The sequence below is a fragment of the Varanus komodoensis genome, unplaced genomic scaffold (genome assembly GCF_004798865.1).
Source record: "Varanus komodoensis strain SLA01 unplaced genomic scaffold, ASM479886v1 scaffold42, whole genome shotgun sequence".
NCBI classification, from domain to species: domain Eukaryota; kingdom Metazoa; phylum Chordata; class Lepidosauria; order Squamata; family Varanidae; genus Varanus; species Varanus komodoensis.
Window position 1 is genome coordinate 3,567,246 of NW_025335972.1, and position 24,791 is coordinate 3,592,036.

At 45.6% G+C, this 24,791-nt stretch overlaps 1 protein-coding gene across 2 annotated transcripts in view; it reads left to right on the forward strand.

Moving 5' to 3' along the window:
• The window catches only part of IQSEC2 (IQ motif and Sec7 domain ArfGEF 2), a 175,592-nt gene that overhangs the window by 137,439 nt on the left and 13,362 nt on the right, over window positions 1–24,791 (forward strand). For both annotated transcript variants that reach the window (XM_044443782.1, XM_044443781.1), the window contains exons 3-10: window positions 6,201–6,492; window positions 8,270–8,668; window positions 10,887–11,782; window positions 16,351–16,512; window positions 17,733–17,855; window positions 21,049–21,215; window positions 23,613–23,752; window positions 23,847–23,972. In XM_044443782.1, coding sequence (XP_044299717.1) covers window positions 6,201–6,492; window positions 8,270–8,668; window positions 10,887–11,782; window positions 16,351–16,512; window positions 17,733–17,855; window positions 21,049–21,215; window positions 23,613–23,752; window positions 23,847–23,972 — 2,305 coding nt within the window. The remainder of the gene's footprint in view (window positions 1–6,200; window positions 6,493–8,269; window positions 8,669–10,886; window positions 11,783–16,350; window positions 16,513–17,732; window positions 17,856–21,048; window positions 21,216–23,612; window positions 23,753–23,846; window positions 23,973–24,791) is intronic.

Consider the following 24,791-nt stretch of genomic DNA (forward strand, 5'->3'; position numbering starts at 1 on the left):
GCATGAAATCCAGGCATCAATTGGCTAGTCATCTGTTGCAGGCAAATCACCTTTTCCCAGCATGCAAACCACAATGCTTCACTGCTAGGAAAATGTGATTTTTATCTATCCTGCGACCAAATGCATCTATAGCAATAGCACATGTGGTGTGGAACATGGTTGCTTGAAAGTAATTGCTTTGATGTTGTCTTGGCATCAGTTTGCTAAGAGATCCAGCATTGATCCATGACTTTTTCAGTTTTTTTTCCTAATGTCATTTAAACATTGCCATAGAGGCTTAAATGCCCCCTGCTATTGAGTAGAATGCCCATATGACTTTTTAAATAAAACAAGAAGAGTGAACATCAACAAGGCTCCTTGCTTCATTTGCAGCAGTGTCTCACTTTTTGGTACTTCATTATTGCTTTTTTTGATAGCAGCAAACATGCAATCCTCTTGCCAATGAACTGTATTCCACCCACTCCCCATCCTAGCATCCATCCCAGCACCAAATTTAGGGCATAACCCTATGCATGTTTTGGCAGAAAAAGCCATACCACTCATACTGTAGCTGGCTGGGAAATGTTGTGAGTTATAGGACTTTTTCCCTCTACACTAAGCTTCTTGGTACTGGATATAAACTGCCATAACAGAATCTGAGTTTTGTTGTTGTCTGGAAATAATCCGTGTGTTTTGGGAAGGACAGAAGTGGTGAGAGCTTATAACCCCCATTGTTCCATTCTACTAGTTGGTGCAATCCAGAGTTCAAAGTGTCCTATTGCAGCTTTCAAACACTAACCTGCTGGCCTCCTGGCAATAGGCTGACACAGCCCCAAGCATCACATCTGACTTCCAAAAGAACTTATCATTCCTGGAACCCGGCCATATGGAATTTCATTTCTCTGCAAGAGGCAGCCGCTTCTGGGGTGGGCTGCAGCAGCTGCTATCTCTCAGCCCCATAACATTTGGAGAGAGGAAGTAAAGGAACATTCTGTTTCTGGTTGAAACCTTTGAGGCTGGCAGGGTGATGGGGACTGTGAAAGGAAGAGTATTTAAGGACTGGGGCACTGCTCAGAAACCTGATAAGAAGCAGCATAGCTTGAATGTGGCTAGTTTGTTGGACATGAAGGTGTGTTGAACCTGAATGTACTGGATGCAACTGCTGATGACAGGGGACGTGCCTTTCCTTTTCCGGCATCATCCAAGAAAAGGCAGGAAATGGCCCCGCTGGGATTTGAACTTGCAGCTGCCTGGAAGACCAGAGTTCAAAACTACTGTTTCAGCTGATGAAGAAGGCCTTCACCACTTTCTATTACTTGGCTTCTCAGCAGTATCTGCGAATCTAACTCAGGCTTGAGGGTTAGTGTGGAGGCCCTGATAGTGTTCCGCATGCTTGCACAGTGTACATTTTCTCTGTGATTTACTCATTGGTAACAATTGTCCTTTCTCAGTGGCATACAGTCCTCTGCAGCCTCCATACTGGACACTTAATTATTTTATTTTAGTTTGGGGGATAATGTATTGTTTGCATCCTTTGAATTTCCAAGGATTTTAATTTTGTGTGTATATGTGTTATTTCCAAAGGTGTTCACACTGCAAAACACAATTACTGTTCTTTTATAACTACATGTCATGTATAAATATGTGCGTGTATATCAACATGATGTGTATTGCATGCTTATCATTTACTACAGTGGTGGATTTCTTTCCTTGGAGCAATCCTTTGCATTTATTTGCCTCGTGTGATTTACAACATTGTGTTACATGCTACTCGTCCATTTTCTCATAGGAACCTTTGATACACTCTGATTTCCTCCCCCATCCCACAACAGTCTGTTGTATGTCCAGGAAATCCTTTCATGATAATGCTTAGGAATGTTTTTCTCACAGCTGAATGCTTGGTGCTGAGCCTTCTGACAGTATGTTGCATGCTTAAGAGGGCTGGTTTTCACAGTGATAGCTTTGTATATATGTTGCATCTCTTTTCCTCCTCTTACTCTTTTTCTCTGGGGTGCTATTCATTCAGCAGGGTCCAGTGTATGAGGAAACATGGGCAGGTATCCTCTTATTCCATTTTAATCCTGCTGTGTGTGTTGTTAAAATGTACTTTAGTATCAGGCCTTGAAATGTGTCCTCCTGCTTTCAGTAACTTGGTGGTGGCGAGGGTGAAACTGTGTTCTTTTGGGGTAGCTAGCTATCAATACTCAATCCATCTTGACCAGTTTGAAAGTATGACTTAGTTCTGTTGCTTGTTTCCAGGTGGCATCACAGTAGCCACAGGCAAGCACAAGAAGGAGGTGGAAATCTGTAACGTTACACCAGGCAGTTAAGCCCAGGGTGGCTGCCTCTTTATAGCCACCTTGAACTCTGTCATTGGAGCAAGGCAGAGCTGTGAGTTCTGCCACCACATACAGGCCTGTATTGCATAATCTCCAGTCCAGGCTTTCTGAAGTTAGTCGCTAAAATAAATTAGGGTTTCAGCAGGAGCCCAAAGTGTTTGTCCCTTGGATTGACATGACCCATGGCCTACCCTGGGGCGGCATGCTACCTGCCAATCACAGGGGCTGTTGTTGCACAGTTTCCTTCTGTGCTTGGAGGGCTTAGTGTACCTGCTCCCAAGTAGTGCAGGATGTCAGGGCCCAGGCTCAAGCCCCAGAGGTTCTAACACCCTAGGAAGAAGGACTGCACCACAGGTGTTGTGCTGCTGTTGGGGCATGTGATAAGCTTTTTGGTAAGCTTGAAGTGGGCTTCCAAGTTGCTCCTGGTCCTGGCTGCTCTAAATTGCAAGTGCTTGCTGAGATGTTGTCTATGGCCATGCCAAGGAGCATCCCCAGTGAGGGCTGTCCAATTCTTCCCCTGCAACAGGGTGGGGATAGGAGGAGAAGGGCTGTCGCTCAGTGGTAGAGCATGGACATGGCATTCGACTCAGTCCCCCAAGCATTCCCTAACTAAAAAGACTTCTGAAAGCACTGGCCTTTTAAATTAGGCCTCAGGCTGCAAGTGGCCTAGGGCCATGTGTTGCCCACTCCTGTTCTGGGATGTACTGTTCATTCATGTTGGACAATAGCTAGCCAAGCACCTAGGCCACCACCCTGCAGAAATGGAACATATGCCCCAGAGTCCTTACAGTATGCTGGGATTCTGGAACAAGTTCAGTGTTCCTGAAAGGCATTTAGATAAAAATTACTATGATAGAGCCAGAGGTATTTCTAAAGTTTGAGAGCTTTGGCTATTTTTGGCTTCTAACTACCAAGGTTTTAGCACAATACATTATTTTTGTATTGCTCAATTGCTTAATCCACTGGAATTGACAAAAAGGTACTTCTAATTAATTCAGTAGCTGATTAAAAATGCATCTATTTTGGTGGAAGTTTTTATAACAGGATAGGCTAGCAAGTGGCATATAAAAAGAGTCATTTCCCCCATTTCTGTGATGCAGACAGGAAGCAACAGATGCGAAAAAGAATGCCTCTTCTAAAATAAGGCCTGCTGCAGCATATTCATGATCAGCCAAGAACAAAGCATGTTTCTTGCTTGAAAAAATGAATTAGTTAATCAACTATAATTTATTTAATTGGGTTGCAGCTCTGTAGGAAATATAGTTGGAACAATCTGAACGTTTGGGCAGTCGTATTTTAAACAGGATGCAAACCTGTGTATTTTCATTATATTTTGGGGATTACACTAGAACAACCTTCCACATCCTGACGTTCGCCAGATAATGGTGGAAGATAACCTCCAGCTGGGTTATTTGGAAAAATGGAAACACAGGAATTTTACAGTGTGGTTAGGAGCAAATATTCTTACACATGCTGGGAGATTCTGGTAATTGTAGTTCCAGGCATTTAGAGTGCACCAGTTTGGGGAAGGCTGCCATAGAATATGTATCACCCCACTCTCTCTATGTTCTAGAACAGGCCTGCACAACCTGTGACCCACTGGCCTTATATGACAGCCCAGCAGGGGCTGAGTCAGCAACCTGCTTTTTTGCTGTTTACACACCAAAGGCTATCAGGCAGGGAATTGCCAAGCATCTCACAAAAGCCACAGACCATGGCTGGTAGACTTTGGTGGGTCACAAGTTATGCAGAAGTTTTGGACCTGAATGGACATGCATTTTATTAGATCGCGCATCGCTTTCTTCTTCAGCCATGTTGTGCATGCATGTGCATGTGTGTATGCTTCACTCAACTGCTTGGGTCTATCCAAGGCTTGGTTTATTGAAAGTCACAATCCTGGGTTGGAATAAGGGCTGCTGTTGTTCCTAAATGGGTGTGTATGTACATGAGAAAGAGTGTAAGCCACAGGTGAGGAATCTGTGACCCTCCAGGTGTTGTTAGACTCCAGTTCCCACGAGCCCAAGACAGCAATGGTGAGGAAGTCCATCAGCATCTGGATGCTCACCCATTGTCTGTCTCTGGTCTACACTCTGTATTTAGTAAGAACCCCCCTCCCCAAGGAATTCAACTAAAACATTGTAAGGTAACCAGTACAAAAAGCATTTGTACTTGTTTTCTCATTGACAATTAAACACCTCCCTCAGATCCTCTAAACAAGATACCCCAAAACTTCAGTTAGCTTTGTGGAAATGCAATGAGCCTTATGCAGAGAGGCAAATGACTCTTCCGTGGAAGATGAGAATTGTACTAACGTGACCCTTGGTACACCTGCCCTATTCTGGCTTGCCTGTCATTTGCAGATCAGAGCCTAGCCCTAGTGGCTACACATAGAGCTCTGTACACATGGATCTCATCTGTGCCACCTGGACACAGCACAATCAAAGTATCCAGACTTTGCAAATGCACCTGGGGCTGAATGGATTGTAGATATGGTAGTTCACTACAGAAACATTAACTGCTTTGCATCAATGGTGGGCAGGCTGGCACAGTCCCATCCTCCACTGTGCCCTGCATGCAAGCATTTTCATTGGGATAGGCTTCTCTTGTGGGTCAGATGAATCTGAGAGGCTCCAGTTGGTTATCCCTGACTTGGCTTTTACAGCCCGATTTGATCCTGGCAACTCAGCATGAGTAACAACATTTCTTCCTTACCTACCACTGTAAAAATTCTCTGCCTTTCCACACAGCCAGCTTATCCTTCAGAAATACTGTAGCTCAGTGCTTTTTTTGGAATCCAGGCATGTTTGCTCAAAGGACCACCTTTCTTTTAAGTCTATAGTATTTTCCCAACAATCAAACTAAAATACTATGTTTGCTGGGAACATGCAATTATTTCCCAAACTTGGGAGAGTTGGGAGAGAGCCTGTGATTTGTAATTTTACAAGAATACAATTGTATAAATGTTGCCATCATGCACACCTACTCAAAGGTGAGTGTGGCATCTGACAGAATTCTCTACATGCTTGCCCCTAAATTGTAATCCTCACGTAAGCACAGGCTCCACATGACTTAGGAAGTGGCTCGCTCCAGTAGTGCACTAGATCATGTGGCCATCCTGGCTTGTTGCATTATGTAGCCAGAAGTTTAAAATCACCCAAGAGTATTTACCAGGTTGGGTTGTTGAGGTTCAACCTGAGAGCAGTTTCTGGTGTGAGGCATTTTCTGGGGTTAATAACCAGAGAACAAGGATGAAGAGGATGGAGCAGAGCGAAGTTTATATGGGTCTTCAAGTCAGAAGGCTGATGGGAAGCCAGTCACAGGCTGCACGGTCCCTGAGGAAGCAGAAGAAAATTCTTCTGCCTCTCAAGGCTAAAACTGATATAATGCAGAAGACCTGGAATGGTGTTCCTCAACTTTAAAATGTTGAATGTATTAGAACAGCTGGAAGGGTGGCCTCTAATTTCAACTGAATTTTTGAAACTGGCAGTTGACTTTTTCCACTGTGTTATTTCCCTGATCGAAACTTTCCCTCTTCCCAGGCTGCTGTTAGCTCCAGTGGAGGAAGAGCACAGACAGGATACCCCAGCAGGCATCATAGCAACTTCAGGTTGTGTGTTCGTTAGGTTAAGTTGCACTATAGGATGCAGCTGGAGGAGGATAAAACCTTCCTACCACCAGCACATATATTCTGACAATATTGGCTAAAGGATGCAGCTGCTTTTAGTTTTTTCAAACAACTGTTGGGGATCTAATCTTGGACTGTGCATCAGGTTCGTTTTGTCCATTGGTGGCTGAATTTTCTAGTCTGTGGTTTGAGGCCACAGGTCAGCACAGTAAAGTGCACTTTGGTCGTTACTGAAGCCCCACTTTTCTTTCCTACAGTGTGGAAGGAGACCCACCGGGGAGTGAGGCAGGCACCATAGTGGACAGTCTGGGCAGCCAGCCCCCATACCGTTGTGCCCCTGAGGTGGGCAAGGTGGAACACTACGATTTGGCACCCTCCTCCTCCTCCTCATCGGTCTGTCACACTCCATCCTCGGGACTACCGTGGGCCCAGCGTGCACGGCTACAGCCAGCCAGCGTGGCGCTGAGGAAGCAGGAAGAGGAGGAGAGCAAGCGGTCCAAGGCACTGTCAGACAGCTATGAGCTCTCAACAGACCTTCAGGACAAAAAGGTACTTGGTCTCTTTATTTATTTGATCTATGTATATACATTTTATTTCTCTACCACTGAAACGCTGAAGTTCTCTGGATGGTGTACAACAATTCATAAAATCCAGTATAAAATATAAATTAAAAAACACAGTATTTAAAAACACAATATTTAAGCCTAGAATCTATTTTGTATTTTGTTTTATTACTATACTGCCCAATAGCCAAAGCTCTCTGGGCAGTTTGCAAAAATTGCAACCCAAAATTACAACGTAACAAATACATAATGTGTTTTAACATGTATTTAATGTACAAAAAATGTACAACAGTTTAAAACCAACAAAAAGTCGTTATATATCCAGATAGAACCAGGTCCCCCATATATCTCTAGGAGCCCTATTTAACCTAATGCTGCCTTCTCTAAGTTTGTGCCCTTGTGATTGTTTTGTACCACAACTCTTATCAGCCCCAGCCAGCATGGCCAACAGATACAATGGGAATTGTAGTCGAAACTGGAGGATGCCAGGTTGGGGAAGGCTGATCTCATGAGTACCACTTGCCCCCTTGACTGGTAGCAGATGTTTGTAGGACTAAGGCTTTCTGAGGCCCAGTGAATTGGCTTCAGTGCTTTTCCCATGGGGCTTAGCATAGCCAGGAGAGCTGGAACAAGTGCAGTTTTTCTGTTGTGCTGACTATCCCGGTGTGAGACATCCTGCAGGCTTGGGGACTTTTCCTGCTTTGCCTTGGGCTCCCTAGAAGGTCAAAGCAACACATTAGAGCGCTGGGGGGCTTTGGGTTCATCTGGAAGCTCTCCGTGATCAGAAAGCTTCACCCCACTCCCAGTCATTCTGTAGTTGGGTGAAGACATGAGACTGGGGCAGCAGGGAGGAGACTTGGATGAATGCCGAGTAGGGCTTTGAGGGGAGGAGTCCCAGTGGAGCACTAACCTTGCATGCGAAAGGTCCCAGCTTCAGACTTTGGCAGCTCCTGTTCAAGAACCAGGCAGCACAGTCTGGGAGAGAGCCTCCTCTGCCTGAGTCACAGGGAAGCCTGTGCTGACCCATGTGGCCTCCAGCATGGTGTCTCTCTAATTCTTGCATGTTTAAAAAGTCAAACTGCTCTATTTACTGGGTGGTTGGCTTGCTGCAAAGGGAAGTGTTGCCCTCCAGTGCAATCTTTATTTAGGTTTAAAAGAGGGCTTTTTCTGTTTTGGAGCTCTTCAAAACCAGTGCTTCATTCTTTAGGTTCTTGGGCGAGTTAATTGGGCAAGTTTTCTTTCTCTCCTATCAGTTTCCTTTCTAGGGAATAACTGTTCTGTTACTATGCCTGCCATGACAGCCATCTTATGAATAAACAGGATACCCACATGGCAGCCATTCTGTGAGAGCATCTACAGCGCTTGCCCAGAATTCTAAGTGTGATCATTGGCCTAAAAAGTCTGGGGTGGGGGGCAGAGTAGACTGCAGTGGGCTGGATGGACCAATGTTCTGGCTTAGTATAAGACTGCTTCAGAAGCCCTGAGGGATGGAAATGAAAGCAGTCTGTTGTTTCATGTGCCCCTGCTTCTTTGCAAATTGAGAGGGGCTTGCTGTGGCATATTGCCCAAGAACCTCCATAATCTTGCTGCCTCTTTTGTTGGTAGCATTCCTCCTCTGCTACCTACCTACCTACCTACCTGTCTTTACTTTTCCATACAGTTCCTCCTTTGAACCCCAGTGTTCCCCTCTTCTTTCCCAAATCCCTGCTGCCAATCCCACTCCATCCTGCTCCTGACTTATCCTTTTTCACTGTCCACTGTAGGTGGAAATGCTGGAGCGGAAGTATGGGGGCTATTTCCTGAGCCGACGGGCAGCTCGTACCATCCAAACAGCCTTCCGCCAGTATCGCATGAACAAGAAATTTGAGCGTCTGCGGAGCTCAGCATCTGAGAGCCGCATGTCACGGCGCATCATCCTTTCCAACATGCGGATGCAGTACTCTTTTGAGGAGTATGATAAGGCCCAGAATGCTCCATACTTTGAAGGCAAACCTGCTTCGCTGGATGAAGGCACCATGGCTACTGCTCGGCCACATCTGTTGGACCGAGGCCTCCCCTATGGTGGTTCCTGCCGGGCTGGGTTGGATGCAGGCTCCCTGCACTCTTCTTCCGGAGGCTTCTGCAATGACATCACTGAGCTTGAGGACTCCTTCTCTAAGCAGGTAGGCACAATGCCTGGACTGCCCTGGTCCAGGCTGTCCTAGCAGCACCCTTTGCTGAACCACTCCTTTCCTTGGCCCTATAAGGGTTCTGGTTGCTCCCTCAAGGCTTTCCCTTAACCTTTGCCAGCCCTTCCCAAATCCCATTTTCCCACCACCAATATGCCTTCAGCTTCCTATGATCTAGGCTAGCTTTCCCAAGCATGGCACTGTCCAGAACAGTGCAGCTAAAATTCCTTTCCTCCCTCCTCATGGATAATTGAGAGAGACAGAGAAAGAGAATGGGTGGGTGAGTGGGTGCATCGGGTCATGTGTATCTGTGTATGAGAGGTGGGTGGGTGAGAAAGAGACCACCACTCTGGGTGGTGATCCAGACTGAGAGAGAAAATGAGGTTGGGAGGGATGAGTTGCCTGGCGGGAGTGCAGGGAGAACAGTTTCTTTTCTTTGAAATAGTTTCTTTTCACATTAAAAACTTTGGCCTCAAAGGCGTTTTATAGTGTGTCTGGGCAGATCCCACCTCTGTCTTTTAGGCAGGTCACTTGTCCTTTGTGAGTAACCATGCCTTCTGTGGTAACTATTTGTGGTGGTGCCCAGGATGTTTTTTCAGATTGCTCATGTGCCCAAAAAGGTTGCCTATCCTTGCTGTAGAGGGAGATGTATTAATAATGATAATGATAGTGACATTGATGATTAGTGCAAAGGCACTGGATGACTGACCAACTAAGCATATTTAAGTGCTATTAAAATTAAATTTTATTAAACTTAGTAATATGCAGAATGCATTTTAATAGCATTTGTACTTAGGTTTTTCTGTTTTACATTAACTAAATCCTCTTCCCCTCATATGGTATGCTCAGAACAGTGCTCCACAGTTCAACAAGAATACTAGGGAAGTACAAATTTCACTCCTTTGTGCAGAACACAATCTCCTGAATATTTTGGCTTTCTCTTCAAAAAGGCCTGGCTTCTAGTCCTTTAAGTTACGGAAACAGGTTTGAAATTAATTGAGCGAACCTAGTAACCTTCAGAAAAGAGCTGAGAGCAAAGCAGCAAGGACATAGAGCAGGCTCTCTGATAATGAGGTGATGTGTAGACAGCCTCAAAACTATTCATCTCACTCGATTTACAAAAATGTTTATCCATTTGCCTGGAAGTAATCTCTGTTCACCAAAGGTGAATGGCTGTTCACAAGACTGGAATAAAGTGCTCAAAATCAGGAAAAAGACAAACAGAAGCATATATAAAGTCATCTTATTTGTTTATGTGTGTATGTGTTTTCTGTGTCCTTTCCCTTCATTTCAGTATACTGAAACAGGAATTCCTATGTCCAGTAGTTATAGAAGTTCCAAAATTGCATCCACACTAGTCTCTTTCTTTGCTATCCTCTGTCTCTGTTTCTGTCTCTGTCTGAGTAACACACAATTACAGTTGCCTGTCCACTGTGGACAGACAATGTTCTTGAGACTGTTTTGAGCAACTGTGCCTTTAATTAAAACCTTCCTCCTTGCAGTTTCTGCCTCTGTTATAGCTTCCTGTTGAAGACAGTTGGGAGGATTAGAATTGCTTCTTATATTGTCTGCTTCTCTTCCCTTAAAAAAGGTGAAGGACTTTAATTGCTAGCTTTCTTCCACTATTTATTTCCTTTCTTCCAGCAGTGTAGTAGTGCTGTTTTGTTATAAAAGAAAAACATATGCAAGAAAATCAGTAACATACATACACACCTGAAGTCTATTAATTAGGGGCAATTCATCACTAATATAGCGCTAAAAGGAAGCAATGCAACAAGTACAGCTCACTTATAAGGAGAAAATGTTGAGGTAATGCTTTAGGAATCCTTTGCTGAACAAGATATATGAGCAAATATTATAGAAGCATATTCCACAGGAAAGGGCACTGTTGGATAATATAGTGCTATATTAAATGTTTATGTGAAACCTGATTTTACTTGCTTTTCCAGCTAATTGCAGAGAAGCAGTTGCCAGTTTTCTACAGTTCTTGATGTTCTGTGCTGTGATTCAATGCCTCATTTGTCTTTCAGGATAGATGACATAAAATATTATCCAAAGCTTGATTCTCAAATACGTGTACATGTTGGCTTACTTAAGGCAGTCTACAGAACAGGACAGTACTTTTGTCATATTTTTCCTGCTATTTTCCTTCTTTAGCACAAAGAGCCTAGCGTAAAACCCAATCTCAACTCCTTTCTGTGCCTCTCGACAGGTGAAGTCTTTGGCAGAGTCAATTGATGAAGCATTGAACTGCCACCCGCTGGGGCAGGAGGGCGGGCCAGGAGGCCCCACTTTGGAGAAGAGTGAATCCAAGGATCAGCAGGGCGACAGCGCAGCCACTTCATTCAGCGATGTCACGCTTTATCTGGATGAAGGCGCTCCCACGTCGCCACTGTCGTTGGAGCGCCCGGCCAGCACCGAGCCCCCTGAGCCCACCACAGGCGTGCCAATTCCACCACCCCCACGCCCAGAGTTTTGGGGTGGGCCGCAGCGGGAGGACAGCCGGGAGAATGGGGGTGGAGGCGGCGGCGGCGGCAGCCGGCGCAGCACGCCTTGTATGGAATGCCGGGACTACCGCCTGCGTGGCGCCCACCTCCCTTTGCTCACGATCGAGCCCCCCAGCGACAGCTCTGTGGATCTAAGTGACCGGTCTGACCGCGGCTCTCTCAACCGGGGCCTCATGTACGAGCAGGATGGCTGCAGCCCTCATGGCACCCTTAAACACCCCGGCAGGCCCACCCACTCCCCACACCCACACCGGCATTACCACCCTGAGCAAAGCCAGCCTCCCCCGCCAATCCCTATACCACCGCCCCAGGCTCCAGGCCGCCTGCCCCCGCCTCCTCCACCAGACAACTCTGACGGTGACAATGACAGCCTCAACAGCACCACCAACTCCAACGAGACCATCAACTGCAGCTCAGGCTCCTCCTCGCGTGACAGCCTGCGGGACCCTCCCCCACCTGCCCCAGCTGCCCCGGCGGGCCCCGGCGGGCCCTGCAAGCAGACCTACCAGCGGGAGACAAGGCACAGCTGGGACTCTCCTGCCTTCAACAATGACATTGTGCAGCGCCGCCAATACCGCATTGGCCTCAACCTCTTCAACAAGTATGATACATGTAGTCCCAAGTTAAGGCGGGGGTGGTACAGCTGGTAGAAGAGCACTCTGCTCCAAAATTCATCACATTTGGAGGGAAGTGTTTGGAAGGTCTTGCGAGGGAGCAGTGGCCTTGTTCCAGGAGCAAAGCAGAGGACACTTGGGATCGCAGCTAACAGAGGTGCCTATCCCAGTGCTAGTACTTTAGACAGAGCTGGTCAGATTGCATGGGCTTGAGCTACCCTACTGGTGGTGGCACCCAGAAAAGCTTGACTCAGGGACAGTATAAAAAGTCTGCCAGTGGCTGCCCTCTGCAAGGGCTTTGGTGTATTTGGCTTCACTGCCCCAGCTTGCTTATGGAAAAGATGCTCCTCTGACTTGGCCCACCCAGCTGAGCAAGCAGAGCATTTGTTCAGGGTGCTGCTTCCTCTCTTGATTTTTCCAGCTGCCCCCAAACTATTATTCCAAAGCCTGACAATATGAACAGTTCTCAGGTCTTTGGATATTCTGTGTCCCCACAGTGTGAGGACAAATGGGTGGGTGTCAAGATGACCTGAGACATGCACAATGTTTACCTTGGAACAGAATTTGATGGTGTGATCATGTCCCAGCTTTCTTTCAAGTAGAAAGCGGAAAATAGCTTCCTACTACCCATGGTTTCAGTTCTGTGTATTCACCTCTAGATGATCTCCAACGTCCCTTCCGACTCTATTGCCTTTGTGTGATTTGCCAAAATAACAATATTTCAAAGCCTAAATCAGAAGCTGAAAATGGGGAATCCGGGCAGATAAAATGAACAAGTCATCCAGATCACATTGTTTGGGGTTTCCCGTTTGCAAAATTTGGATATTCCAGGGGCATAGCTAGCACAGGCCTGATGATAATTACTGTGTTGCAGTTGCTGGGCAACCACAATGTACAATCATCAAGATGGCACAGTTCCTCCAACCAAGGATGATTTCATTTTGTGTGTTGTCTCCCCCTTCTTCCAGGCTCAGCTAACAGGCGGAACCAGGGATTATTAGAGCAAACAGTCAGTGGAAGGAGGAGGGAGGCTGATTAGCTGCCATGGACTTCTTCTCTGGACCGCTAGGCCAGGAAAGAGCTGTGTGCACTTGAATATTGGCAGGGAGGTGAAGATGCAACATTTGCTTAAAGCAGCAGGGTGCGTGTGTGGCAGTGTACTTTGGACACTGGGCATTCCAGTTTCCCAAAACCGTTTTTACATTCTTCTACTCTGCCTAGTTGCGTGCCTCCTCCCCAGTCCTCTTTCCCAAATTGTTGAAACAGAGACCTCACCTCTCAGGAAGATGATTGTCTCTCTCTGCCTTTCCACAAAGGGCTGCTACCTTTTTGTGTGTGCTTTTAAGAGCAACACAACAGGCAGCCGTTTATTAGGTGGCGTTTCCCCAGCTTCTTGCCATGGAGCTGAACTGGGTCAGTCAGCCTGTGGCCCTCCAGATGTTGTTGGGCTCTGACTCCCACCAGGAATCATGGGAGTGGTAATCCAGCAACATCTGAGGTAAACAGTGGGGAAAGCTTCACCAGCTGAAATCTCCCGCATGTCCGGCTGCTTTTCCAGGTAGTCTAAAGGAGGCTGGCCGATATCTGTCTGAATGGCCTCCCTTCCAGCCACCCCTGACTGGTCTCACTGTGATCCTCTGGACCAAGGAAGGGAATGGGGGAAGGGCTCAGATCTTGGCTTCCTGTTGCTCTTGGTGATTTAATTGTTACTGAGCAAGGCAGCATCTGTTTTGTTGGCAGGATGCAGGAGGCAGGCTCTTGGGGGCTGGGAGGCAGCCATCACATCATATTAACCAGCTGTAGTCATGACTCATGTGGAGCGTTTGGGGCAGAGTGCCAGAGCTCCACGCCCTGCCTTCCCAGGGATGAGACCACTCCTGTGCATTTAGCCCTGCTCTGAATCCTTCACCTGGTGGTTCAGGACATAGCCTTGTGCTGGATGGGGCTGGCCTAGGATCTGTTGGTGCTGGAGGCAGAAAATCCAAATGGCACATTACCTGACGTGGCCTGCAATACCTCAGGTTTCTCTTGGTGAAGCCCATTGTAGTGAATGGGAGCTGCTGCTCAAGAGCACAGGAGGACTTCCTAAAGGAGACTCTGCTGCCCTCAGCTGTACTCCAGAAACTGTCCCTGGCCCAGAGGCACAGCCATCCCTGTGTCAGCTCTGGAGTGCTTGGTTCTTCTCTTACGTGGTGGCTGCGGAGTTCTTAAGATTGTCCAGTGCACGGCATGCCTTCTCCCACTTTTCTGGAGCAAACTTGTCCTCTGCATTTAGCAGCTCATTAGTATTGTTCTTGTCCTTTACAATGCTGGCAGAGAGTATGATCAGGCCTGGATTGAGGGATCCTGATTACTTTCTATTTAAGAGAAGCATTTTTCTCTTGGACACCCAGATGTTATGTTGCCCCCACAACCTCATCTAACCTGATCTAGCACATTAATTGGGTGGTGGGGGAGAGGACAATATATGGGAAAAAGGTATTACTGACATCTCGTGGCCACTGAAGTAATTTCAACAGCAAGACTTTAACCTGAATGTGTGGCAGAAAGGACTGCACTGCTTCAGATGTTGAATGATGGATGTGACATTTTTCAGTGTTTCCCTTTCCTAAAACTCCATGTGAGTGGAAAACTGGTATGGCAGACAAAGGGCAGAGCTGCTGCATTCTTTCTGTCTCTTGCCTGCACAGAGATACAGTGTGCTGTCCTGTGCGCCTCATGCTGGTTTTCCACTCACATGGAGCTTTAAGGAAAAAATGCCGTGTCCCCCTTCCCGCCATCTGCAGTCAGGAGTGGCACAGTGGGATGTGCCATCACTGCAGGATTTCACCATCTCACAAAGCTGCATAGAATCTGCTCTGCCAGGTTACATATGCAAAGTTAGGAATGATTGCTAGGATTTAATTTTCACAGGAGGCAAATGTCTCATCTAGATAATCTCAAGTAAAACTGATTAGTTAATTTATTTTCCTGCAGACCCAGTTCATCTCAAACTAATGGAAATGGTTCCCCCTCTCAGCTTAATTGCCTGGGGCAGTGCTGCAGCATTTGGAAAACCCTTCCCTCACCAGCTGCAGTCTCCCTTGAAAATACCACTTGTGCGGCAGTTAAACTGAGAAGAACATTTTCTACTAGCATCAGTGGATCACAGGGCTCTATGAAGTAGATCTGGGCCTTAAAGCAATAAATTTGTAGCCAGGGCTCTGAGGTCTAGCAAAACCCTGGATCTTCTTGAGGGTACAGAGCAGCAGGACAGAGCTCTTCACTCATCCAAGCAGCTCATGTGCTTATTTTATGGATTTATGCCCTGCTTTTCAATCTGAATGATCCCAAAGGTTGCTTTCAGCAGATCATACTATTTAGTACAAAGTTTTTAACGAAGCTCAGCTGTAGAATGGCATGCTGCGGGACTGTGACATTAAAGCCTATCGCCTGCCCTCTGCTACGTCTGTCCCACCAGAAATGTAGGAGTGCCTTTCCTGCAGCAAGCCCAGGACAAGTTGTCCCTCCCCAGGAAGGCCAGGTGCGGCTACTGACTTCAGCCTACAGCTTTGTTGATACTTGCCTGTGGGCTGCTGAAGTAAGAGAGGATACAGCCTTCATCCTTGGGCAGGGCTGGCTTGGTGACACCAACATAGTATTTTAGGGATGCCCAGGAAGCTACTTGATCCTTTGCAATATTAATAATGATCTTGGGGATCCCCTCTCAGAACTTAAGGCACTGTTACTTGGGATAGGGAGATTTCTTGGACCAGCCTGGTTGGTGTGTTTGTTTACCTGATCATTTGTCTTAACCCTTGTCAGTCTTAGATTTGTTTATGCAACCAAACTGAAATTCAAAGGTGGGATCAGAATGAGGAGATGTCCATTAGAACATGAGCAAGCCATACATGGGCTACACATGCCCCTCCTGGCTCTTTCTGTTGTAAAGGCAGGTGCAAGGAGCAAATGCCTTGTTAAAGCAAAAGTGGCCTTCATGGGCATCCCCCATTTTCGGGGTGGGCAGGGAAGTGAAAATGGCTTCCAGAGTTGCGCATCCCTATTTTAAAGATGCTTCCTGCCTTTTCACCAGCAGTGATTTCAGCAGCCGCAGAGAGGGTTGCAGTCCCCCGTTCGGAGCAGGGGGGAATTTAGCCCTTCAACTCCCACAAGTTTTCTTAGCCTTCATTAAATGCAAATATTGTTATTTGTTGTATTTTAATTTTATGTTGTGATCCGCCCCGAGGCTTTGGCGAATGGGGCGGCATAGAAATGTTTTAATTAATAAATAAGTCTTTCAGGTAAAAGCAGTTAATCATGGAGGACTTTCCCCTCATCTCTTGTTTTTGTCCCAGTGAAGTGAATATTTCAGGCTGGACACTCAGGCTGCTTTTGAAGAACAGAGGTGACTCCTGAGATTGTGGATTCTGAAGCTCTAGTTCAGTGGCAAAGCTAGACTATTCTTTTTTGAAACTGTGATTTTTGCTGAAGCACTGCAGATACTGGGAAAGCAGGTGCCAGGTGAAAAGGGTTTCAGGCATGCATGCATACAGGTTCCTTCTTATCCCTCCAACAGGAAACCAGAGAAGGGGATTCAGTATTTGATCGAGAGGGGCTTCCTGTCAGACACACCAGTGGGAGTGGCACGCTTTATCCTGGAGCGGAAGGGTCTGAGCCGGCAGATGATTGGTGAATTTCTCGGCAATCGGCAAAAGCAATTCAACCGGGATGTACTTGAGTAAGAATTTCTACACAATTCATGTGCCTCACCTCCAAAATTATGGGAATTTCAAGTTTAAGGCTTAGCATAGCTGGAAGCTGTCTGGCTAACCTCAGAAAAGCTACTGTGTTTTTAGACTGACCCTTCTCTGTAATATGGGTCTCATGGTTCTAGTCTGTCCTACAGGCTTGTGGTAAAGATTGGTGGGATCATTCATGTAAATGCAGCAATTTGAGCACTGAGGAGAGCACTGCATAGGTTCAAAGTATTGTCAACTTACTGTTTCCAGGCCAATGGAGACCAGGGGATGGGTCAAGTGCAGAGAGTGACTTTAGATTAGATAACGGTTCAAGAAAAAAGAAGGCATGCTAACATATTTCTCAAATATTTGTCAAAAATGTCCATTAGAATAGAGGCAACAAGACTACAAATCAAGGGGTTTAGCCTTCCTCTGATCTGTTAGGTCAGGCATTCAGGAGATATTTCAAGTTCTAAGAGCAGATTATCAATGACATAAATTATATGGGGAGGCTCAAGCTGAACATGGACCAGGAAACGTGCTTTGGGCTATAATACATCCTGCCTTGAGATGAGTGGTTCGCTTAGATCAGAGATCCTCGAGCTTGGATGCATTCTGTGGGGCCCCCTGATCTAAGCCTCCCCTGGTATGGATGGAAGCTTCGTAAAAGCCTGATTGCCACCCAAGTGGTTGGAGTTTCTGCTGCATCCCCTGCAGAAAGCACCCTCCTCACACAACAATGGTGTCAGCAGTGTCTTTTTCAGAGCCTGGTTGCAGGGGGTGTGGTGTGGTGTGTGGGTGTAAGAGAAGAAGAATGGGGTGAGTAAATGGTGTGTACGTGTGGTTGTAAATAGGGTCGTGGGTGTCCAGGCAGGCATGTAGACTTCTGCATGCCACAGTGAGGGTAATCCAACCCACCGTCCCTCAGTATGTTTCCCCAGAGCCAGGGGAGCTTCAGGCCAAAAAAACTTCTGAATTAAGTGAGCCATGGGTCTCTTCTATTCTTACAAAACCATACTTGCATCATCTTGCAGCAGTGGTGGAGGACGGCTCCAAACATTTCCTTGTCATACAGGTGTTACAGAGAAAGTATAGTCAAGGGTTATACTGGTTTTACAAGTCAAGATGAAAAGCGAGGAGGCAGCCTTAGGCACATTGGGCCAGGTTTTTTCCCCACTTGGCAGCATGTGACATCGAACTGCTTTGCTCTGCCTTCCAGCTGTGTGGTCGATGAGATGGATTTCTCCAACATGGACCTGGATGATGCACTGCGAAAGTTCCAGTCTCACATTCGGGTTCAAGGCGAGGCACAGAAGGTGGAGCGCCTCATTGAGGCCTTCAGGTATGCTGGTGATGCAGTCATCTTTCCAGACTTCTTATCTAGGAAATGGGTAGGTGGATGCTTAATCTAGAGCAGGGCTGTGGACTCTGTTTCATCCCAAAGGCCAGACTGGATCCAGATTAGTGCTCTGAACGCTGTAAGATGGCCAGTAGGGAGCATGTGTCTCTGTCCCAGAACTCCTTTGGTTACCTGCTGCAGTAAGGTCTTGTATTGAAATGCTGCAGTGCATACAATCTAAAGTTACCCTCAATCAAGGTGAGTGCAAATCATCTTTTGCTTTTGTTTGGCGTTCTTTGCATATCACAAGGGAAGCAGCTGCTGGAACACTGGTTTCATTTCAGGGGCAGCTTTGAATGTTGAATGTTGACTCCAGCACACATACCCTCTAGCTTCTTGCAGCATATAGAATGTGCTATATGCAAATACATCTTTGCCTGCTTCTATCCAACCCACGCGATTCATCTGCCACCAAAAACAGTGGATGGGAGATACGTGCGTGGCAATATATGTGCATGTGAGCGCGACGGAGTGGTACATTTTTGCACGTAGTGGGTGTGCAAGGACAAGAGATGCACTCTTTTCATTCTGTCTTATATAAAGATGAGGTCAAATGATCACCATAGGTCAAAGAGTGTCAGTCTGCCTGAGGAAGGTTTGAAAGGACTTGTCTCCTTTCATTTTGGACAGTTAAAATGATTGTAGTGCTTATGGTACAATATATTGATTATTTTTAAGGCATCATGAGACTCCTTGTTGTATTGTAAAATACAATGAAATTTTAAAATTACGAGACAGGAGCATGCATTTTAAGAGGTTGTGATTAAGAGAGTTAGCTTGTTTAGCTTGAAAGGCTGAGAAGGCAAACTGCACAAAATGCATCAGAGCACCAGGGCAGAAATGATGCCAGCCCCCTGCAAACTTAAATCAACTTTGAGAATCTGTTGTGAATTCCTCCCTCTTTCCAATGTGATGCAGGGGTTCACAGACTTTCTACCCCCAGGGGACTCTTGAGAGAATTGAACTGACTGAGGCCCACTCATCAGAAAACTGGCTAGCAGAGGCAGAGTTTGGCATAATCAGCTGGTATGGGTATCTAATCCAATCCAAGTCTTTAGAAATTGACAGATTCTTTGCCACAGCTGTTTCCTTATAGTGGGCCATTCTATAATTCAGCTTCCCTTAAATTGTGTACAGGCAGCGGCTGCAGCAGGATGAGCCTTTGGCCTCCCTGTTTCAGCAGGAATTGCTGATCTAGAAACTTAAAAGTAGAAAAGACATTTAATTTTGTATTGTTTCCCTCCATCCCTCCCATGTGCTTCTCAAGGTAGTCTTACTTCTCTCCTGTCATTTCTTCTCCCTTCTTTCTTACTTAACTTGCATGGTATTCCCAAACGCCAGTTGATTCCTACTTGCTGATTTTATGTTCGTGTCCTCCTCTCCCATCCCCGTCCTTGTTATTCCCAGGTTTTTTATAAAAAATGTTATTAAAGGTGTTAACCTTGTCTCTCACCAATGCCTGATGCCACCTGTGTCTATGCTGTGTTCCTTGGGTGGCCATGGTGTGGGGCAGTGAAAGAGGCACTGAGCCCCAGGCAGAAGGGGGGTGAGACTCACTGGCAGGGCATGAACCACAGGCTGAGAAATGCTGACCTAATGGCCTGGTTTGCAAAATCAAAGGATGGCTAATAAGCTACTGTGGACTTAGGTAGCATTGTAATGTTGTGAAGAAGCTTGTTAGCCACAGTGACAAACCACTCTCACCAGGTATGCACAGCATGGCAAACCGCACTGCCAGGAGCAGCTGGGCTCATCCACCCGGCATGTGACTGGCACATGCAAAGTGATTAACAAGGAAGGATACCCATCCTTTCCCCCTCACCAGCACACCAGTGAACAGCAGGTGTGCACTCTCAGACACACTCCCACACGTTCATTGGCTTGGGCTTGGCGTTTCTGGCACAGCTCAGCCGTCATTCTTGACCATAGTTAAGAAGGCTTTTGGTGCAGTGCCTGAATTGACAGCCCAGCCTTTGTGATTACCTGGCAAACCTGAATCAGAAGCCTTTTAAATTTGTTTATTAAAATTTTTATATAGCTCTTCTCATTTTAAACAAATAACACAAAATGGCTTACAAAAGAATAAAAAGAAACAAAAATTATTGCACTCACATATACACAAACACGTGAAATAGTATATGACTAGCAGAAAGATTCTCTATGGTTGCAGGAAAGTCAAAATACACTTTTTATGGTTTGAAGTGGAGCTGCAGACTATTGTTTGCATGAACTGTGATTTGTAGCGGTGCTTCACTTAAAGGTTGTTGCATAGTGATCATCCTCATTTGGAGGATGGGAAGGTATTCCTACCCAAGGTCAGACTGTCTAGACAGCTGTTCTTTTTACAGATGTGAGGTCATCTTCTATAGCTTAAAGATTGGATTGGTCTTGCTTCACTTGCACAGATCATGTGGAGCTCTCAGAATAAGGACATGCTTAAAAAGAGGAGGGAGGAGAAATTTTAATTCATTGAGCAGAGTCTCAGGCAGTTTAAGCTTTGGAATGGTAATTAAATTCTAGTTCCATTGATTTGGATTTTGTTTGTTTGAAACCTGCTCATTTTTACATTACCCACCCCATTTTTTACAAGTGGATATGTGAGTGTGAAGACTGATTGTAAAGAAAGGAGTTTGAAGCATAAAGGTACCTACAGGCACCATGTTTTATTTATTGTAAAATGAAAAAAAAACTTTAGAAAAAAATTCCCTTTGCTGAGATATTTTCTCACTGCATTTGGCACACTTTGGTCTGAATTGGATGGATCAACCTGTGAGCTTTGGGCAAAGAGTTGGCCCAAGAGATATCTAGCTTCAGGTCCCCCTTTAGTCCTAATTCACATGCAGCAAATAGTGAACTAGATATCCCTACCTTGACTCAAGCTGAAGGAGTCACCTCAGGATGGATAGATCAGACCACTGCCATAATCTTACTAATAAGCTCTGCCCAAGTCACATGTTAAAAAGAAATTTTGGTGGCTTGTGTCTTCATGTATAATTCGTGAGAGATTGGTTCTCTATCTAATTTTCCATCTAGGGCAGCAAACTATCTTGAGCTGGTCCTGGCCTGTCAGGAGTCTTTCACCCCTGCACTGACCATTGCTTTCTTTTTGTCTTGGCTTCCACCACACGTGCTCCAGCCAGCGCTACTGCGTATGCAATGCCCCATTGGTGCGCCAGTTCCGGAACCCGGACACCATCTTCATCCTGGCTTTCGCCATCATTCTTCTTAACACTGACATGTACAGCCCCAGTGTCAAGGCAGAGAGGAAGATGAAACTAGATGACTTCATCAAGAACTTGAGGGGTGAGCAAGGCTCTTCTGTCTGTCGGTCTGTCTGTCGGTCGGTCGTTTGTTTGTTCTTAACTCTGGAGCTGAAAGCCTCCTGATTGTCAGTCTCTTTTCTTCAACTCTTCACAACAAAGTTGTTGGGAGTTCAGAACACAGACTACCCACCACTGTACACAGGTCTCTGCATGTGCTGTAGTTCCCTGGAAGCTCAGGAAGGAATTAAAACGAGACAGCTTGTAATTCTTCTTCCCAAAAATGTCAGCTTTCTTTTCTTTGCTAAAACTGACTCATCAGGTTTCTTGGCCTCATGGCAGAGAGGATATGCTTGGACCAGCAATGCCTGATAGAATCTCAGAAGCCAGAAGGATGACTGAATGTGTAATATTAAAGACATATGCAAGTTTACGTAGTGAAAAAGACCTACAACTTCCAGCATGTGCCAACCACAACTGGGGCATGCTGGAAGTTATAGGCCTTCTTTCTGTCTAAATTGGCATAGTTTGCAGCCTAATGAAGATTCAGGGGGATTTGGAGGTACAGCTTCAATGTCCTTGCCGCCCTTACAACTACCAAGAGCAGAATAATGGATGAAAAATGAGCAGACAATGTACAAATGTATTAGATTTGCCTAACTGATGCAAACACTCAGAATTTGGATCGCCCAGACAGAAAACTTTGTCTTCTAGTACCGAGTAGCTATAGCCCTGGCCATACAAAGACAGGCTGTCAAAGTCCAAGAAGCTGAACTAAAGGCGTTATCTCTATCGTCTCTTCAAACTTGGAGCATGGCAGTGATGGGCTATGAGAGGGGGAAAAACAAATGGTTATTATGGAACTCCTCCGGCTTCAGCAGACCTGTCCCCTATGCAAAGAGCAAGTAAGCACAACCTGAGTTAGAACACATCTTGGCAGTGTACCAAGTAATCTTCTGATGTGTAGAAAATTATGATTAAAAACACCATTTTTAAAAAATATGAACAACCAATAAGAGAGAACAATGAGAATTTTAATAAAAAAGAAAGTTATAGTCTAGAAAGGGGAAAAATGCTTAACTTTTGTATAGGCTTAGTGTTTAAAATAATTCTATAACAAAACAAAGTATGCATGCAGGTGACCTGCAACTCCTCTTATTCCTAGTCAACATAACATTGGTTAGAGATCATGGGAATCATAGGCCAAAATACCCAGGGGCTACAAGTTGCTTAACCCAAATGTTCTTCATAAGAAATTAGGCCTCTTCTAACAACCTTCAAATCTTAAAAACTATCATCTGTCTCCAGCCTAGATAAAACAGCCTATGTTACATGGTCAGAAGGAACTATTGATTTAATTTATTATTCAGTGCTTGTGGACAGGAACTGTTTGGCATTCTAGAGGCAAAGACCCAACCATTCACATGTTGGCAGTTCTGTGAGAAATGCACATAAAGTAGCCATATACCTGTAGTAATTTAAATCTGTATCTAAGCTCTCCTGGCTTAAGAGGGAAAAATAAAGTAGAAATTAAAGCAACGCTTAATTCTCCAATTATAGTTTGGATTTCTTTATACATAGGCAAGCAGGCAGCAATGGTATTGCACAGAGAAATTAATTCATTAATTAAAGACAAATTCAGAGTAGATTCAACACCACAATAATACAAGGTGAAGAACAGCTTGTGCTTGCTGAACTGTGCTTTCCATAACTAGTTATGCTTTCCATAACTACCAGGGGAAGCCACAGACTCACAAAGTCTGCTGGATCTCTGGGAAGGTGCCTGTAACATTTCAGGGCATTGGACGGTTTCTAGTGTCCTGCTGATTCTAAATGAATTATTCTAAAGAGGTGCTTTAATGGAAAAATACATATCCCAGAATATCAGTGAGATTTCTTTTTACACAAACCAGAAGCACTTTTCAAATTTCACATCAACCCTGAAGGTAACTTTTTGCCTCTCCCCGCCACACTGCACTACCAGCATCCCACAAGTGCCAAAGACAGAAGGAGGATGGAAATAAAAGAACAAAAACAAAATGGTGGGTGCAAGCTAATTTTAACACTTTTGATACACCTATAGCAGATACAGATGCCAAGTTTTGTGTGAAGGGGAATTTGTGGAGAGCTCCTCGTGAATTTCATTGGGTGTGGGAGTTGCATAGGGATGTCCTGCAAGAGCACTCATGCAGCCCATGACCCATATGTTGCTCACCCCATCTCGGCTGCTTACTATGTGACATTAGGCAGGGTCTTATTTCCCCCATCCTCCACCTTTAATATGGGGTTAGTCTGCCTGCAGGACTGTTAAAAGGACTAACCAAGGATCGTCTTTGAAGACACTACGGCATTGTCATTATCATTGCTTTCTAAGCAGACTAAATCTGCTTCAGGCTCCCCTTGCAATCTGGTGATTTCCTCTCTCCGATTTCTTTGCCAGGGGTGGATAATGGAGAGGATATTCCTCGTGACCTACTGGTAGGGATTTATCAGCGGATCCAGAGTCGGGAGCTGCGTACCAATGATGACCACGTGTCTCAGGTCCAAGCAGTTGAGCGCATGATTGTAGGCAAAAAGCCGGTGAGTGGAAGAGGCCCCTCTTCAGAGGCCTGCTCTGGGCTTGTCCTCTGCCTGGTTCCACTCCCAGCCTGTTTTTCCCATGTGCCCCATCCAGGTGCTCTCCCTGCCACACAGGCGCCTGGTTTGCTGCTGCCAGCTGTATGAAGTACCAGACCCCAACCGACCCCAGAGGCTTGGACTGCACCAGAGGGAGGTCTTCCTCTTCAATGACCTGCTAGTGGTAAGGATGGGGAGGGAAGGGAGCTGAGAGGCCTGGGTGAGCCTTGCTTGTTTTAAACACACACGGCTGCCTTACTATGCATCAGTTTTGACCAGCCCAGCTAACAGTCAACATCAGGCCTTGCTGGCATCTGCATCAAGCAAAAATCCACACCATCCTTCAAAAGTCGCCATCACTGTTAAAGGATGCCTTTTACCTGCCACCTCCAAGTTGAAGTCACATGACCACTGTTGCAGGGAACAAGTTATCTCAAGACTTCCCTACTTCTTTAGTCTGCATCTGAGATCCCTCATTCCCGGATGTTTGCAGGTCCATTTCGTCATATTATCATCCTCCAGGGCTGCTTCTGTGTTTCCAACCTTTATTTGCAGCTATTTTAGAGCAAGAAAAACCAGCTGTTATTACCTAACATGGTAGGAAGGCATACAAAATGTATTTTTTGCAGTTGTGCTATACTGCAGTGCCACCCTGTGGTGGTTCATTAGAGCATATGGAAAGCCAGAAAAAAAAAGCACTTGGGCGGGGGACGGGACACATGTAAAGGACATGCTGTCCTTTTCACAAAGGAAATGAAAGAAGCCTCAGTAGCACCTCCTACAGAGAAGCTCTCAGTTTTCCAACTTTTCACAAGGACTTGCTAACAAAAGCATTTTTAAAAATTAAAACAACAAACTCAGTGAAGGAAAGGAGGGACTCTGTGGAGGGAAATGGAAATATATATCTAAACCTATGAAGAGTTCATGCAAATTTAGAAATCATTGATTGAGGGTGCCATTGTAGTGAGAATATACATAGGTGTGTGCCATTTCCTTATTATAA